General features: G+C 40.0%; 2 protein-coding genes across 3 annotated transcripts in view; one reads left to right on the forward strand and one right to left on the reverse strand.

Annotated features, from left to right (window-relative positions):
- Nucleotides 1-16,271, forward strand: part of LOC109727206 (kinesin-like protein KIN-UB) — a 55,486-nt gene that overhangs the window by 8,492 nt on the left and 30,723 nt on the right. The gene's annotated exons all lie outside the window — the stretch shown is intronic.
- On the reverse strand, nucleotides 9,446-11,149 carry LOC109727207 (serine/threonine-protein phosphatase 7 long form homolog). The gene is made up of 4 exons (XM_020257209.1): nucleotides 10,981-11,149; nucleotides 10,820-10,910; nucleotides 10,143-10,574; nucleotides 9,446-10,050 (listed from the first exon to the last, which is right to left on the reverse strand). Exons 1-3 carry the CDS (start codon nucleotides 10,995-10,997, stop codon nucleotides 10,227-10,229), a joined length of 456 nt encoding a protein of 151 aa, XP_020112798.1. The 5' UTR covers nucleotides 10,998-11,149; the 3' UTR covers nucleotides 9,446-10,050; nucleotides 10,143-10,226.

Below are 16,271 nucleotides of genomic sequence, written 5' to 3' on the forward strand. Positions count from 1 at the left end.
TTGAACTTTTTTTTTGAACTTTTTTTCTAAATCTTTTCTTTTCTTTTTTCCTTTTCCACTTCACTGTTTCTTTTCTTTTTTCCTTCTCCACTTCCATCGCATCATTGTAATCCGAATGTAGCAATGTAAGTTCCATCCAGATTGAATGCAAATTATGGTGAACTCATAGAAATTTGCACTCTTTTTTTTGCATACTTTTTATTCAGCATGAAAACATCTAAGTTAGCAATGAAAAACAAAGAGAAGACAATATTAAGAAGATGCAAACAACAATCAACTCTTATATCGAAAGAAAGGGATGAAGACACAGATCACACAAAACTTAGCCAGTTCCTGACGCAAACAGAAGGAAAATCCCAAAAATAGGGAAAAGACGGGGAAACAAAGAAGGACGAAACAAAACAAGAGAAAAAAAAGGAAGAAATAAGGGAAATTTTAGTTTTGTAGTTAGAAGTGTGGTGAGTTCTGGACCACCTACTGTAGGAGAATGCCTAGGAGAAGGCACCATCACATGTTCATCGGGATTTGTCACCGATTCCTCATCCATTGGAACAATGTTGGGTCGATGAATTATTTCAAAACATTTATCAATATTTTTTCTTCATTTCTTCCAAGTCGGCAACAAATTGGTCCCTTTTTGCGACCAAAGAATTATACAACCTTTTGAGAAGGTCGTAATCCAACTTAAGCATCTCGTATTCGAACTCTTCATGTTCTGACAAATCTGATTGTCTAAACCTCTTAAATATTTCTTTCCTCCTAATTGGTGTCCTTTACTTCTAAGTCTAGCTCATTGCGAAGCCTCCCGATAACAATCCTTGCAGCATCCTCTTTGTTATGATTGGCTTCAAAGAAGGTGAGCCCCAACATGCAATGACTTCCATGATTTGGTTACATCCTCTTGTGCAATGGTGGTGCCTGTTATTGTCGACATTTGGCTGCAATCAAATGGAAGGTGAGGGAAAGTACGATGCATCACTCAGGGAAAAAGGGTGAGTGAAAGAAAATTTCAAGGGTTGGGATAAGAATTTGGAATCGAACAATATCAATCTACCATAAGGAATAGTATTTTTTGCTAACGTTTTTGACCCTTGCAAGGCAAAATCTACAGCAACGCTCTTTCATGTTGAAGTGTATTTAAGTTTTTTCTTTACCTTAATTTTTGCAATATAGTTCTGAATAACACATGTAAACGTCGAATGGCTCTAAAATTTGTCTTTGATGCAGTCAGACCAGTATTAACACTTGAAAAGCATCAGCTCTTCCCTGTTTCTATTTTTTTTATAGCTTAATAAAGATAACAACGTCATGAATTTGTACAAGAGAATTGATAAATTTGTTTCTTTTCCTTGTTTCAGGATAGGCAAAATGTGGGAAATGATGTACTTAGTGCAAAACACCGTAACCTTAAGCATATTAGTGAAGTTTAATTACCAATCATTCTAGAAATAAGAAATAGTTACAGGAGGCCTTACAGGTTAAGCATAGAGGTAAAAAAGGAGTAGAAAATAGAATGACTGCCACACGAAAAAGCCATCGGTTTCCTAAGGCAAAGACAAAAGCATTGTTATGTAAGAAAAAAAATTTCAATATATTAGGTAAGATGAAGCTAAGCAAGAGGAATACACCCATTCCTTACCGTCGTTGTACGTACAGTGTTTAATTTTGGGTTGGAGCGTTTAATTTTGGATTGCATAGATGGATTATATAGGCAAAAGCATAGCAGCGAGGAGGAGGGATGTAACAGCAAGTGGGGTAGACAAATGGGCATGGAAGGTAGAGGAATTGATCAAAAACGGATCGATCATCCATCATATGTAACGGATTAGGGTAGAAGAATGATGTGGCGAAGAAGGGAGAGGCCATACGAAACGGAGAGAGGAGAGGGAATGACGCTGGAAGAGGGGAGAGAAAACGCTCCAACGGAGAGGAGAGAGGAAACGGCAAAACGCTCCCTTTCGTGTGAAAAAACGAAGAAGAGAAAGGGACGATTCAATTCTTTGGTTTAGAGAAGAGTCAAATGGGTTTGGTTCAATTCATTTGATTGATGAGGGGGAGATGGGCAGTTTGGTTCGGTTTGGTTCATTGGCGTGGTTTGGTTCACAAAAAACGGAGAGGAATGGGCAGTTCGATTTATTGGTTCAAAGGAGGGTTAGGTGAGGGGGGAACGGATGGTTTGATTCGGTTCGGTTTGAGAGAAAAGGGTGGTTCAGTTTAAAAGAGGGGCTGGTGAAGGTGAAGGACAACTTGCCAAGTGGCAAAAATTATTTGGGATTCATATAGTTTAATAGATTTGTATAAGGAAAATTTCTAAAATCTTGGGATTTGATTGAGACTAGAATTGGGGTTTTTTCAATATAAATAAGGACAAAACTTATGTAGAGAGAGATTTTGGTTAATGAAAAATTTATTTTAGATCTGTGTGATATTTCTCTATGCTTGTAATGCATCTAACCTATGTGACTTATCCCTTTTATCTCTCAATTCTTCTTTCGTTCTCTTCTTCTATTTTTTTTGTCATCTTCTTCTGCACTGCATTATCTAGCCTGTATGGTTTATTCCTCTTATCCGTATTCTTCTTTCCCTCTTTTCATCTATTCTTTCTATTATCTTCCCTTGTGGTATATTATCTGCAGCTAAGGCACTTGCTACAGTACTTTCCAGCCTGCATCACTTAACAGCAAATATATTCATTAAATGAATTTCTGGTTTGTTTGATTTGTAAGAAATATGCAAGGTGTAAGCAAGTATATTCGGAGCTTGTAGACTAGGTATTAAGTGTTGTTAGAAAATATGCAGATTATACTTGATGCCATAGTGAAAATTTAATTGAGGATCGTCCTAGACACCTTGATCTCGTCTACGAGTACCTCTCGATCCTGTCTATTGATCAACTCCTATATATGGTACTCTTTCAAATGACCGGAACGCAATTATGTAATTGCAATGGCTATTCCTCTTACAAAGGTGGAATTATGATGGGTTTACAAGCTTGTATTTTTCACACCATCAAAAAGAAATGGACCATCCCATGTGTGTATGTCATTAATCCTCCATTCCCATCATGAGGATAACTACCAAGTAGTGGAAGGGGAAAACTACCAACTAGTGAGGTAGTGGATCCAACTCCCCATAACCGTTCCCACCGTTTTTCATAATCAACTTAATGGAGCGGGTAACAATACGAACCCCATCCAATAGGTTGCGGGTCGGTCAAATAGGGCCACGCCGAAATGGGTCATATGACTTAAGTCTAACATTCTCCTTGACCTATTTGACATGACCACAACTTATAAGTAAAACAATATACATATATATTTATATTTAAATAAACTATGGATGGGATTAGAAAGTTCATAAATCCAAATGTGGTACCACTTTAAAATGTTCACTCCAACAGTTATGAAAACTTTATACTTTGCCCCAAGTATTAATAGTATGAGTCATAGCGGCAAATACCCAAAACAGTGAGTACTTCCTTCCATGCACCACAATACTATCAACATCTTGTGCGTAGCATTTTATTGTGGAAAACTTTATGAATAGAATAATCTCAAACCTATTCAATGGTCCAAAATATTAAAATAGATAATCATAAAAACTAATGTGATCACATAAATATCATAATGTAAATCACTTACACAGAAAATGAACTGTTGAGAGCCATATTCTTTACATGTACTGCGTACACCCTGGTGCTAGCCCTTTAGTAAATGGATCTGCAAGCATATACTGTGTTCCAACATGATCTACAGATATTATATGATTATCAACTCGCTCAATCACATAGAGCTTTATATCCAGATACCGGCATGAACTAGAGCTTTTGTTGCTGTTGGCAAAAGAAACAACAGCTTCATTATCACAGTATATCTGCAGTGGCTTTTCTATAGAGTCGATGATTTTAAGGCCGGTAATAAAGTTCTTTAGCCAAATAGCCTGTGATGAAGCCTCGAGGCAGGCTATAAGCTCAGCTTCCATTGTGGATGAAGCAGTTGTCTTTTGTTTAATACTTCTCCATGTAATGGCACCCCCTGCAAGTAGGAAGATAAGACTAGTTGTCGATTTCCTACTATCTGGGCACCCCGCAAAATCTGCATCTGAGTAACCTATAACCTCGAGATGGTCAGACCTCTGATATGTGAGCATGTAATCTCGCGTTCCTTGAAGATAACGCATGACCTTTTTGGCAGCCTTCCAATGTTCTATACCGGGGTTGCTTTGAAAACGACCAAGTAACCCAACAGCATAAGAAATGTCTGGACGAGTACACGTGTGAGCATACTGCAGGCTCCTAACTGCCGAGCATACTGTATGTTCCTCATCTGCTTTCTTTCGATTTCATTCTTCGGGCACTGCTTGGAGCTAAGTTTATCTCCCTTCATAATAGGTGCAGGTCTAGAAGAGCAATTTTGCATTCCAAATCTTTCAAGGACTTTAGAGATATTAGCCTTCTGAGATAAATCGAGAATATCTTTATGTCTATCTTGATGAATCTCAATACCGAAAACGTAAGCGGCTTCACCCATATCCTTCATCTCAAAACTCGTAGAAAGAAATCTCTTTGTTTCATGCAATATCCCTAAGTCATTGCTGGCAAGCAATATATCATCGACATATAATGCCAATATTATGAACTTACTCCCACTGATTTTTAGGTATATGCACCTATCAATGTTATTTGGTGTAAACCCGTATGACAGGATAACCCTATTGAATTTAAGAAACCATTGACGGGAGGATTGTTTAAGTCCATATATTGACTTTCTCAATTTGCATACCATATGACTTTTATCATTTGCAATGAAACCCTGAGGTTGTTTCATATATACCTCTTCTTCTAGATCACCATTCAAAAAGGCCGTTTTCACATCCATTTGATGTAGCTCAAGATCATAATGACCTATAAGGGCCATAACTATTCTAAATGAGTCCTTTGAAGAAACCGGAGAAAATGTCTCATTATAGTCTATGCCCTCTCTTTGAGTGAAACCTTGAGCTACAAGTCTGGCCTTGTATCTTTCGATCTCACCTTTAGAGTTCCTCTTGGTTTTGTATATCCATCTGCATCCAATAGGTTTAACTCCTTCAGGTGGATCTACTAGATCCCAAACATGGTTTTTATCCATAGAGTCTAGCTCTTCCTTCATGGCATCAAACCACTTACATGAGTATTCACTCTCTATGGCCTGTGAAATGGAAATAGGATCATCTATGTCTTCCAAATCTTCATTCGGCTTTTGAAGATACACCTCATAATCTGAAGGGATAGCGGATTTTCTTATTCTTGTAGATCTCCACAATCTTGTACCTTGATCCGCATCTTGCGGCGGTTGAATTGATTGTGGCTCTACTGCAACAACTGGGTCAAGAATTGGTTCTAAAGCGATTGACTCTTCCACTTGAATCACACTCACAGGAATGTGTATTGGAGTTTCCATATCACCTGATGAACCTTGTGACTCCTCAAAACTAACTTCACGAGGTATGTCACTCCCATTGAAGTTGCTATTTTCAAGAAATCTAGCTTTTCCTGTTTCTATAATCTTAGGTGTATGTCCTGGGCAATAAAATCTATAACCCTTTGATCTCACTGGATAGCCAATAAAATATCCACTAGTTGTCCTAGGATCAAATGCCTTTTCATGTGGGTTATAAATCTTAGCTTTAGCAGGACAACCCCAAATGTGCATATAGTATAATGATGGTTTCCTACCTGTCCAGAGCTCATATGGAGTTTTCTGAACAGCCTTAGTAGGAGCTTTATTTAGCACGTGTGCTGTTGTCTTTAAAGCTTCACAATATTAAAGGAAGGGTAGAATGACAAAGCATAGCACGGACCATCTCTTTAAGTGTGTGATTTCATCTTTCTGCTACACCATTTTGACTAGGTGTACCAGGCATTTTCTACTGTGGTACAATACCTTCATCTCTAAGATATCGTGCTAATGGTCCTTCTCTTTGTATTTTTGTGAATCAACCACAGTACTCGCCATCTCTATCTGATCTAACTACCTTTATCACTTTACCTAACTGTTTCTCTACCTCCGTCTTATAATCTTTAAAGGCTTGAAGTACTTCTGCCTTATCAGACAATAGGTAAAGATACATGTAACGTGAATAGTCATCTATAAAGGTGACAAAGTACTTTTCACCCGTAGTACAAGGGGTGAATGGTCCACAAATATCCATGTGCACAATTTCAAGAATAGCATTGCTTCTTTTGGCACCCTTTTTGGAGACATTGGTTTGCTTTGCTTTTATACAATCAATACATGTATCAAAGTCAGTAAAGTCTAAGGGCGCTAACACCCTTTCCTTTACTAGCCTTTGAATTCTCTCCTTAGAGATATGCCCAAGTCTTTTATGCCATAGTATGGAAGATTGTTCATTTAATAAACTTCGCATGTTGCCAATTGCATGCTGGACGACCAAAGTTTCTTTAAACTGATATTTAAGATTAAGTTGATACAAGCCATCGGTTAGGTAACTGGAACCTACTATACTAGAGTTCTTATAGATAGATAAACTAAAATTTTTAAAGATAAAAGAGTAGCCAACTTTGTCTAATCTAGAAATTGAAATAAGATTTCTACTATAAGAAGGTACATAAAAGGTGTCGTCCAAATCCAGCACGTAACCCGTGTCTAGAACCAGCCTACAGGTACCAACTGCCCTCACACATGACGCCATCTTGTTGCCCGAAAAGACGTTACGTTCATATTCAGTTGGTTCCCTCTGGTTTAGAAATTCCTGCACGTTATTGGCAATGTGCATAGTAGCACCTGAATCAATCCACCAACTATAAAGAGGAACATTAACTAAATTACACTCATAAGAGACAAAAGAGGAGTTACCTTTCTTCTCCAGCCACTTTTTATACTTGACACATTCTTTCTTTGTGTGGCCCTTCTTACGGTAGAAAAAGCATTTGACTTTAAATTTACCACCAGAGTTAAATGTCCCAGCTGATGGATTAGTCTTTTGCTTCTTCATAAAAGGACCTCCCTTACCTTTTCCAACTTTGGAAGTATGGTGAGAGACCAAATGTACACTTTGCACTCTCTCTCCTTTAATTCTCTCTTTCTCTTGAACACACATTGACAATAGATCATTAATAGACCACTTCTCCTTCTGTGTGTTGTAGGAGATTTTAAAAGGACCGTACTCAGCTGGTAGGGAATTTAATATAAAGTGGACAAGAAAAGTTTCAGAAATAGTAAACTCCATCTCGTTCAACTGAAAAGCAATATCTTTCATCTCCATAATGTGCTCACGAATGCTCCCTGAGCCCGAGTATTTCATAGAAGCCATCTTAGACATTAGGGTGCTTGCTTTAGCTTTGTCAGAACTAACAAACTGATCCTCTATGGCCTTTATAAAATTTTTAGCTGTTGTGCAAATAGGAATAGAGCCACGATTATTCTTGCCAACATGAGCCTGCATAAGTAGAAGGCTAAGCCTATTCGATTTCTCCTATTTCTCATGAAAGGCCTTTTCAGCGTTAGTGCTTTTAGCATTAAGTGGAGATGGTTCATCCACTCGAAAAACCAAGTCTAAATCCATGCACCCTAATGTAAACATAATTCTTTCTTTCCATTCAGAAAAATTTGATCCATTTAAGTAAGAAATGCGATTGTCATTATCAATCACAGCAAATGTAGGAATAACTGCAAATAAATAAACATACCCACATTATGATCATAAACCATAACAGAAAATAAATCATTAATCTTTATGATTTATTTTATGAGCATGCTTAGGAGTCATTGCAGCCTCTCCTTTGGGCGAGATTGCAACACTCTAGAAGTTCTGCTCATAATTATAAAAATAGTCTCAGTATAGACTAGTAAGTCATACTTATTAATAACAAGTCCATGTTATACCTTTAGGTATAGAACACTTCATGCATTAATAAATAATCTTACTATCTATTTCTGCTTAAATTTGATAATAATAGCCCTCCTTTGGGCGGTACTATTATTCCATATTTTAAGCACAATTTTGATGTCACTAAACTTAAACGTAGCCAAAATTTCAAATTTTCATAATTAGGGTCACTTTGGTGACTACACTAATTATTCCAATTTGAAATTATTATACCTTTATAATGACATCATGATATCACACCCCTACACAATTTAGATCTATTTTTAGTCAATCAAGCCTTTTACATCACACAGTCAATATTACATCGCAATGGCAAAGTATAATTTACAACAAAATGGCTCATAATAATTACAACCCTTTTAAATTACATCAAAAATAAAGTTACAATGAACAATTGCATTTGAGCCAAAATTTTACACACATTGTGCACAAGGCATCATACAATATAGGCTTGATTGATCTTAATAGGTCTTATAGGGTGGATATAATACTTAAGCATTCAATCAAAACAACATATATCAAAAGATTACACACAGTATGCAAGATACTGATAATCTATCTAGAAAATAAAGAATGTAAATAATAGAACTATACAAGTTATTAATGGCTGCGAAAAATAGGTCTTTATTATGTTCAAGAACAGTTGGAGCATAATGTGATGATAGGTTTAGATAGTCATCACACAAATCTCACATTTGAGAAGTTTCCAACTTCGAACCTGAATAGAGATATTAATAAAATCCGTTTTATCAAAATAGATAAAACATTGCCATTTATGGGTTTTTTTTGCAAATAGCCCCCTGACAAATTTTATTTGAGAAAATAGCCCCGTCAAAAAATTATTTGCAAAAATGGCCCTGGCCCTGCCACGCCAGCGCCACGTGGGCAGGGCTGGGGCCAGGCTGTTAACTTGAACACGGCGATTAGTTCATCGTGTTTAGACACGGTGAACCAATCACCGTGTTCATAGTATTCACGCCCGCCTCAGGGCGTGAATAATACATTAGACACGGTGATTAGTTCACCGTGTCTAAACACGGTGAACCGTTCACCGCGTTTAGACACGGTGAACCAATCACCGTGTTCATTGTATTACACACGCCCGCGTCACCGTGTTCATTGTATTCACGCCCGCACTAGGGCGTGAATAATACATTAGACACGGTGATTAGTTCACCGTGTCTAAACACGGTGAACCGTTCACCGCGTTTAGACACGTGTCTAATGTATTACACACGCCCTGACGCGGGCGTGTGTAATACATTAGACACGGTGATTGGTTCACCGTGTCTAAACACGGTGAACTGTTCACCGCGTTTAGACACGGTGAACCAATCACCGTGTCCTTTACAAACACCTTCAATTGTATTGGACAAATCCAGATTAACCCAAAATCGATACAATATTCAATACAAGAATACAATACAGATACCTATCAATACACATCACAACATCACAACATCACAAATGCAATACACATCACAACATCACAAAATTAATACACATCACAACATCACAACCAATAGAATCTCAATAAATTATCAATCCCAAATAATCAAAACAGAATATACAAAATAAATGCAAGTTATACAATAATATATAAATATAATATCATGTTCTCCTCCCTCGACTCCCTCGACCACGTCGCCTACCACGTCCGCGACCACGACCAACATCATGCTCATCAAAAGGCTCCAAGATCTCCAACTGGTCTAGATGCTCTATAGCAGCACCCTCAATAACCGGCTCAATCACAGTAGTAGCATGTGCCGGTAGTATATCTGGCCGTGGAGGAGCTGAAGAGGACTGATCTGTACGGGTAGACCTCATATGTCGTCGACGCCTAAAATAAACAAGATCACCTGCTTGAGCTGGATCCTGCGGTACTGGTGCTGGTGCCGGGTCTGTAACATCAGCATAAGGTGGCTCCTCTATAGGTGATGATGGCCTCGGTGGACTATATATGGGTGCATGGCCGGACATCGATGCTCCACCATAGTCTGCTGGTCCTGGAGGTACATAGCGTGGAAGCGTAGGTAAAGTCTCCAAAACTGCTTCCATCTAATCGGTGACCTGTGATAGGGTAGTTAAGACTCCATCTCCTGAAATATTGGGCAGGACACGTCTGATCGTATAATATGATCTCTGCACGATATCGACCTGAAATAAAAGCACAATCAAAAAAGATTATACGAAACCTTCTTGTATATATAAAAATTAATATAAAAAGATATTATATATTACAATCATACCAATACTCTCTCGACGTGCCCACGTGGCTGATACGCGAGTGGTGGCCGCTGTACAGGTGTAGATATCCACCTCCTGGTGATCGTCTAATACCACTGCATGTAAACAGCGGTAGCTCGTATCGGATCTGGATCTGTCTCTGGGGCCACCTCTGCTATATCTATCAATCTATCATTCCAACGCTGAATGTATGAAGCATGGTATGCCGCCCAATCCTCATCTGCTCTACCTCGTGAATTGATGCGAGGTATGGGAAGTACTGCATCAGGTATATGCTGTAATAGCCCAAACTGTCGCAGCACACGATCGGGATGATGGAGCTCAATAATGTGGAAGCAGATTAAGGTAGTCCTCGATCGCCAAACCTGAGACCCAGCCAGACAAAAAGGTGGGAGCGTCTCTAAAACAGTGTCGTCATAAGGCCTCCATGTAATCTATTGTGAAAATTAAATATGATTAGTTATCAAAATTAAACTATATTGCGACTCGTGTTTCGAAGAAAAATTAAACTATATTGATCTCGTTTTTCGGCGCTACATTGTAAATGAACTAATTTCTTTTCATACAAACAACTAATTTCTTTTTATGGTGAAAAAAATTTTCAAACTAAAATAAAATTTCAATCCCAAAAACTTAGAATTGGATACAAAATTCGACAGATTGAGTAACTTTTATTTACCTGAGACTCTAACTGCTGATCCAGCTGATCATGATAAAACTCAATGTCAGTAGTCCTGACATTGTCCTGGAAAGCCAGCCTGGTATTCCACCTGATTCATTTATATCATATTAGTTATGAATAAATAGTATATACAAAACTTAAAATGAAAAATTACTTACCGACACCCTAGAGGCATGTCGACAAGCTCAGGCTGTGGTCCTACTACCTCAGGGCGGCCAATGTGCAGGTGGTCCCATGCCCATATCTATATAAAAATAACATTCTTGTTAGAAATGGAAACAATAACCATGACTTAAGTAGAAGTATTGTAAGGGTCCGTGTCGCAAATTGTACTTGAACTAATGTCCCAAAACAACAACACTCGACCTTTACCCTGAGGCAAGCATTTCCTAGGGCGCGATAAAGATGAGCTAGCGCGGCTCCACCCTATGCCAACCCACCACGAAGGTCAAAATTCTCTAGATGTGGCAACCATTTCAAATGCACCCTATTCCCGCTTGGATTTGGAAACAAACTACAACCTATTTGAAATAGTATATATGCTCTCGCCGTAGCTCTAACAATAGCGGGAGGTACGTCTAAGGGGATATCATGGAACTGCTGATATAACCAGTCTATCTTGATCTCACCACCCCTAATATCTTGCGGAACCACCCCGAGAAGTAACCCGCAGAGCTCTGCCCACTGATAGGATCCCCCTCTAGTCACAGCCCCACCATCGACGAGGAGTCTCGTAATAACTGCGACGTCCATCAATGTAATACTCATCTCTCCACGTCGCAAATGGAAACTCTGTGTCTCTCGCCGCCACCTCTCGACTAATGCTCCCAATAACGACTGATCGAGCTGTAGGCTGCGCAATCGTGAAACATAATAAAATCCTGCTCGTCGCAATAAGTCCAACACCGCAGGATGCTCGCACTGCCATCTGTTCAATTTACGGCCATGCTCCGTAAATTGAACAGGAGAATATCCCTGCATGATTGTGAAAGCCAGCTCAAAATTAGTACATAAGTTAAAGAAGATCTAGATAAATTTGAAATGTTTTAAAAAAATTCACTTCCTCTCTGATCAATGTAGATCTATGTCGTGGCTGCTCAGTCAGCACGGATGTATCAATAGGTCCCGGCTTGTCATGATCGTCCATCTGAAATTGGCTTAAAAAAAAAACCGAGTTAGAAACAACATGATGTAACATTAGTGCGTAAGTATAAAAGATTAAAGAAGTTAAGTGTCATATTCATATAGAAAAACCTATCGACGACGCCTCTCGGTTCTTCTTTGCTGATTTTCAGGACAAGTGCTTTTATAATGTCCAGGCTGTTTACACATACTACACTTGCCCCTTCTATTCCCACTGGCTTCATCCATAACATTACGGATACGCGTAGATCTGGGTCGTCCTTTTTTTCTTCTCCCGCGTGGTGGCACTATAGGGGAATCATATGACGCGATCCAATAACGACGATCGGGTACGGGGTAGAATTGCGGTTCATAAGCCTTACAATATGATTCGACAGTATACCAAGGAGAACATAAGCCATAATAATCTATGTTCATGTGTGATGAACTACAACATGACAAAATGTGTGAACAAGGGATTCCTGTGAGTTGCAAACACAAACATGAACATGTAGAACTGCTTCCATTGATAGTCACTTGGTATTGATCATCCCCGCCAATAAGTATGTTGAACATATGAAATGCAAATCGTTGAACGGTATATCCTCTCGCACTTCTCATCCGGCTATTGATGGTTTTTTCAACAGTCGTGACAAACTGCGTGGACATTGCAGCGCCTTCTGTCCGATGTTTTAGAAAAAATTCAACCACTCGATGAAATGTTGCCATCACAAAAGCTGTAATTGGTAAGGCGCGAACTCCCCTCAACACCCCATTTAAACTTTCCGATCGGTTAGTTGTCATAATACCAAATCGTCGACCACCATCAAAAGCTTTAGCCCAGTATGTCCTATCGTTATGAAGATTGTCAACCCAACGCCAAGCTTCTTCATCCATAGCCTTCAATTCTTCCTTTAATGCGTAATATTGCCGTTCTTCTGAAGCACTCCCAATTCGATAAAAAATTTTAAGTAAGTGTTTTCCTTTGAAATGAATATTCATATTGGCCTTCATATGTCGCAAACACCATCGATGAGCATGACCTTCAGATGGTGGGAATACAAGTGCAACGAGGTTCGCTAGGCCTTTAAAACGATCTGAAATTAGTGTAATAACTCGAGATCTTGTTATATACCTTCTTAGGCAACTTAAAAACCACTCCCAACTCGAGCCATTCTCCCCCTCACAAATTGCGAAAGCTAGCGGAAATAAACCACCATTCGCATCGACACCTGTGGCAATTAATGCGTGGCCTCCGTATTTCCCATACAGATGAGTAGCATCGATACTAAGTAATGGCCGGCAATACTCCCAACCATGAATCGACGGTCCAAAAGCCCAAAAGGCTCGTGAAAACATTCTCGTATTGCTCGCCACACTAATATACTCAATCTTTGTAATAGTTCCTGGATTTGTTGATTCCAACATAGAGAAGTATCGAGGAAGGTCGCAGTATGATTGCTCCCAACTACCGTATATAATTTGTAGTGCTTTATTCTGTGCCCGCCAAGCCTTGCTATATGATATGCTAACGTGTAACTCGCTCTGAACTCGAGCTTGAATTTCCATCGGACTCATTGTAAGCCTTGCCTTCAGTGTAGGTAGTATAAATTGACATATGAAAGATGATGTGCAGTTTCGATGTCTTGTATTTAGAATTGGAACCAAACAAGTGTGCGGACCTTTATAAGTCTTTACTTTAAAAAATGAACTACCTTTCGGTTGAGAGGCATGTAATCTCCAAGGGCAAGAATCGACCACACATCGCACAGTATATCTAGTTGTATTTGACTTAACAACTTTAAGCTGCACATTATGTGCAATGTGCCAAGCGTCCAAGGCCCTTACTAGCGATGATTTATCAGAAAAAGTCCGATTAGCCCATGCTTCATCACTTGGAGGACCCTGATCAATATTTTGTTCACTATATGCATCAACAACGCTTTGATTAATTAATTCATTACCCAGGACAAACCGTTGTCGTTGATCTTCAAATTCCACGAATTCCACCGGGTCCGGTACATCTTCGTTGTTGGCATTTGAGTTTTCAATCCATTCAACACCTTCATCTCGAATGGCGCATGCGAGGGCATTCAAGCCACCGTCATGATCAGGATCCAAAGAACACGCAACAAAGGACTCCTCGTCATCACTAGAATCAGCATCAATTCGCCCTTGATCCTCTTCATCAGTTTCACTAACATACTCCTCATCACTTCTACTTACGTCCAATAGATCAGTTGTAGTCACTCCCCGATTGGTCCATTCACGATGAGTACATGATGGATCTTCATTTTGATAAGGAGGGATAGTATTTCTTACTGGCCAAGCCGACCATTGATGAATACTAGATGGTCCTGGACCTTCATCTACATAAGGAGGGTTAGTATTTCTTACTTCCCAAGCCGGCCATTCATGAACACTAGATGATCCTGGACCTTCATCTACATAGGGAGGGCTAGTATTTCTTTCTTCCCAAGCCGGCCATTGATGAACACTACATGATGGACCTTCATTTTGATAAGGAGGGATAGTGGTTCTGACTTCCCAATCCGTCCATTCGTGAACATAAGATGATGGTCGTGGACTTTGATAAGGAGGGACAGTAGACCTGTAGAGATATATAAGATTAACTATTCACATTGATTTTTTATGTAACTAAATCATACAATCACCTACCACTCATTTTGATCAACCAACCGAGACGGATCCATCACAGCAGATGGCAATGCTGCACTAACTGGCTGAGATGGAACTCCAAACTCTCTGAAACACTTACAAGACAAAGTTATTAATTTCACGCACCTAAACTAATTGAGAAATCACGAAAAAGATTTATAAAGATCATTACTTTATACCTTGATGTACGACCTCGTTCGCGATTGGCGTAATTACTTTGATCATTGCGGGTACGACTCATTTCCATTTGATAAACGGTATTTGGATGGTCGTGTGCCGTCGATCCATCTTTCTCCACGTATAATTTTATACATCCATGGAACGGAAAAATACTCATCACGCCAGATGGTGTATTATCATTTGATACGTTAACAAATTTCCATTCGCCTCCCTTTGGACATTTCACCGTGATGCGTAGACGGTCTTCCACTCGATCATAATTAGTAACATTGTATATTTCCATCTCTAAATCCCGAAATGAGATTTATTTGCTCGAGACCGCAACAATTTCTTTACCGGCCACCAATATATCGTGGGGTATTTATTGTTCGACAAATTTCCTCCCAATGATATAGAAAGGGACATGTCGCATAGATATTAGAGTTCTAAAGTAATATGATTAAGCATGTTAAAAATTTTAAAATAAGACATATCACATTTCTAAATATTACAAAAGAGAGGGGTAAAAAAGATGGTGATTACCATTGTCAGGCACGGTCGGTGCGACTACTTTGCCAATTAAGGGAAACGCCAGGGAATGATATGTAGACACAAGAAATCAGAGAACAAACAGTGAAAGGGAGGGGGGTTGCCAGTGGAAAGGCTCTTCACTGTTGAGAGCCACTGTGGGGGAGTAGGCAATGGAAAGGCTTCTCACATGTGAGAGCTATGGAGTCCTTCTCACAGAGGGAGGTGGGAGCTTCTCAACTGTGAGAAACCTCACAGTGACTTTCGACTGTGAGGAAGCCACTGTGAGCAGTGCTGAGGGGGGGGGCGGTATGGTTTCTCACAATGAGAAGCCTCCCAGTGGTTCTCACTGTGAGGAATGCGCACTGTGAGAGATGCATTGAGCGGGGGGTGTTCTTACCGTTAGAAAGGGGGGTCTGTTTTCACAGTGGAAGAAGCCTTCACATGCTTCTTCACTGCTGAGAAGCATAGTGAGTGAATTGGGAGGGGGGCGGGGAGGGGCAAGAACCAGAGTGTTCGGGGGGGCTTCTCACTGTGAGAAGCCTTCTGACAGTGGTGGGGTGGGGGGGGAGGGGGCTTTCTCATGTGAGAGCCTCACAAGAGGCGGATGTGAGGGGAGCGGGCCAGCATCTGCGCGGCGGCGAGGTGGCAACAGAAGGGAGCGAGAGAGAGAGAGAGGCGAGGTCCCGAGATAGCTCTGTGTTTAAATGATTGGTGTCTGAATGGTCCATCCGGGTTATGTCGCATCCTTGATCGGTTCGAGCCCGCGCCGCTCTCATTGCGTATTAGAGATGATGTGAAGTCGGCGGGGCGCGAGAGAGAGAGAGATGCTTCTAGGGCTAGAGAGAGAACGAGGAAGGGAGCTACCTCGGGCAACAAAGGGCGGCGGTGTCGGCCAGAGAGAGAGAGCAAGAGGAAGAGAGCGAGAGAGAGAGAGAGAGATCGAGAGAGAGAGATCGAG

This window comes from Ananas comosus, linkage group 22, assembly GCF_001540865.1.
Source record: "Ananas comosus cultivar F153 linkage group 22, ASM154086v1, whole genome shotgun sequence".
Taxonomy (NCBI): domain Eukaryota; kingdom Viridiplantae; phylum Streptophyta; class Magnoliopsida; order Poales; family Bromeliaceae; genus Ananas; species Ananas comosus.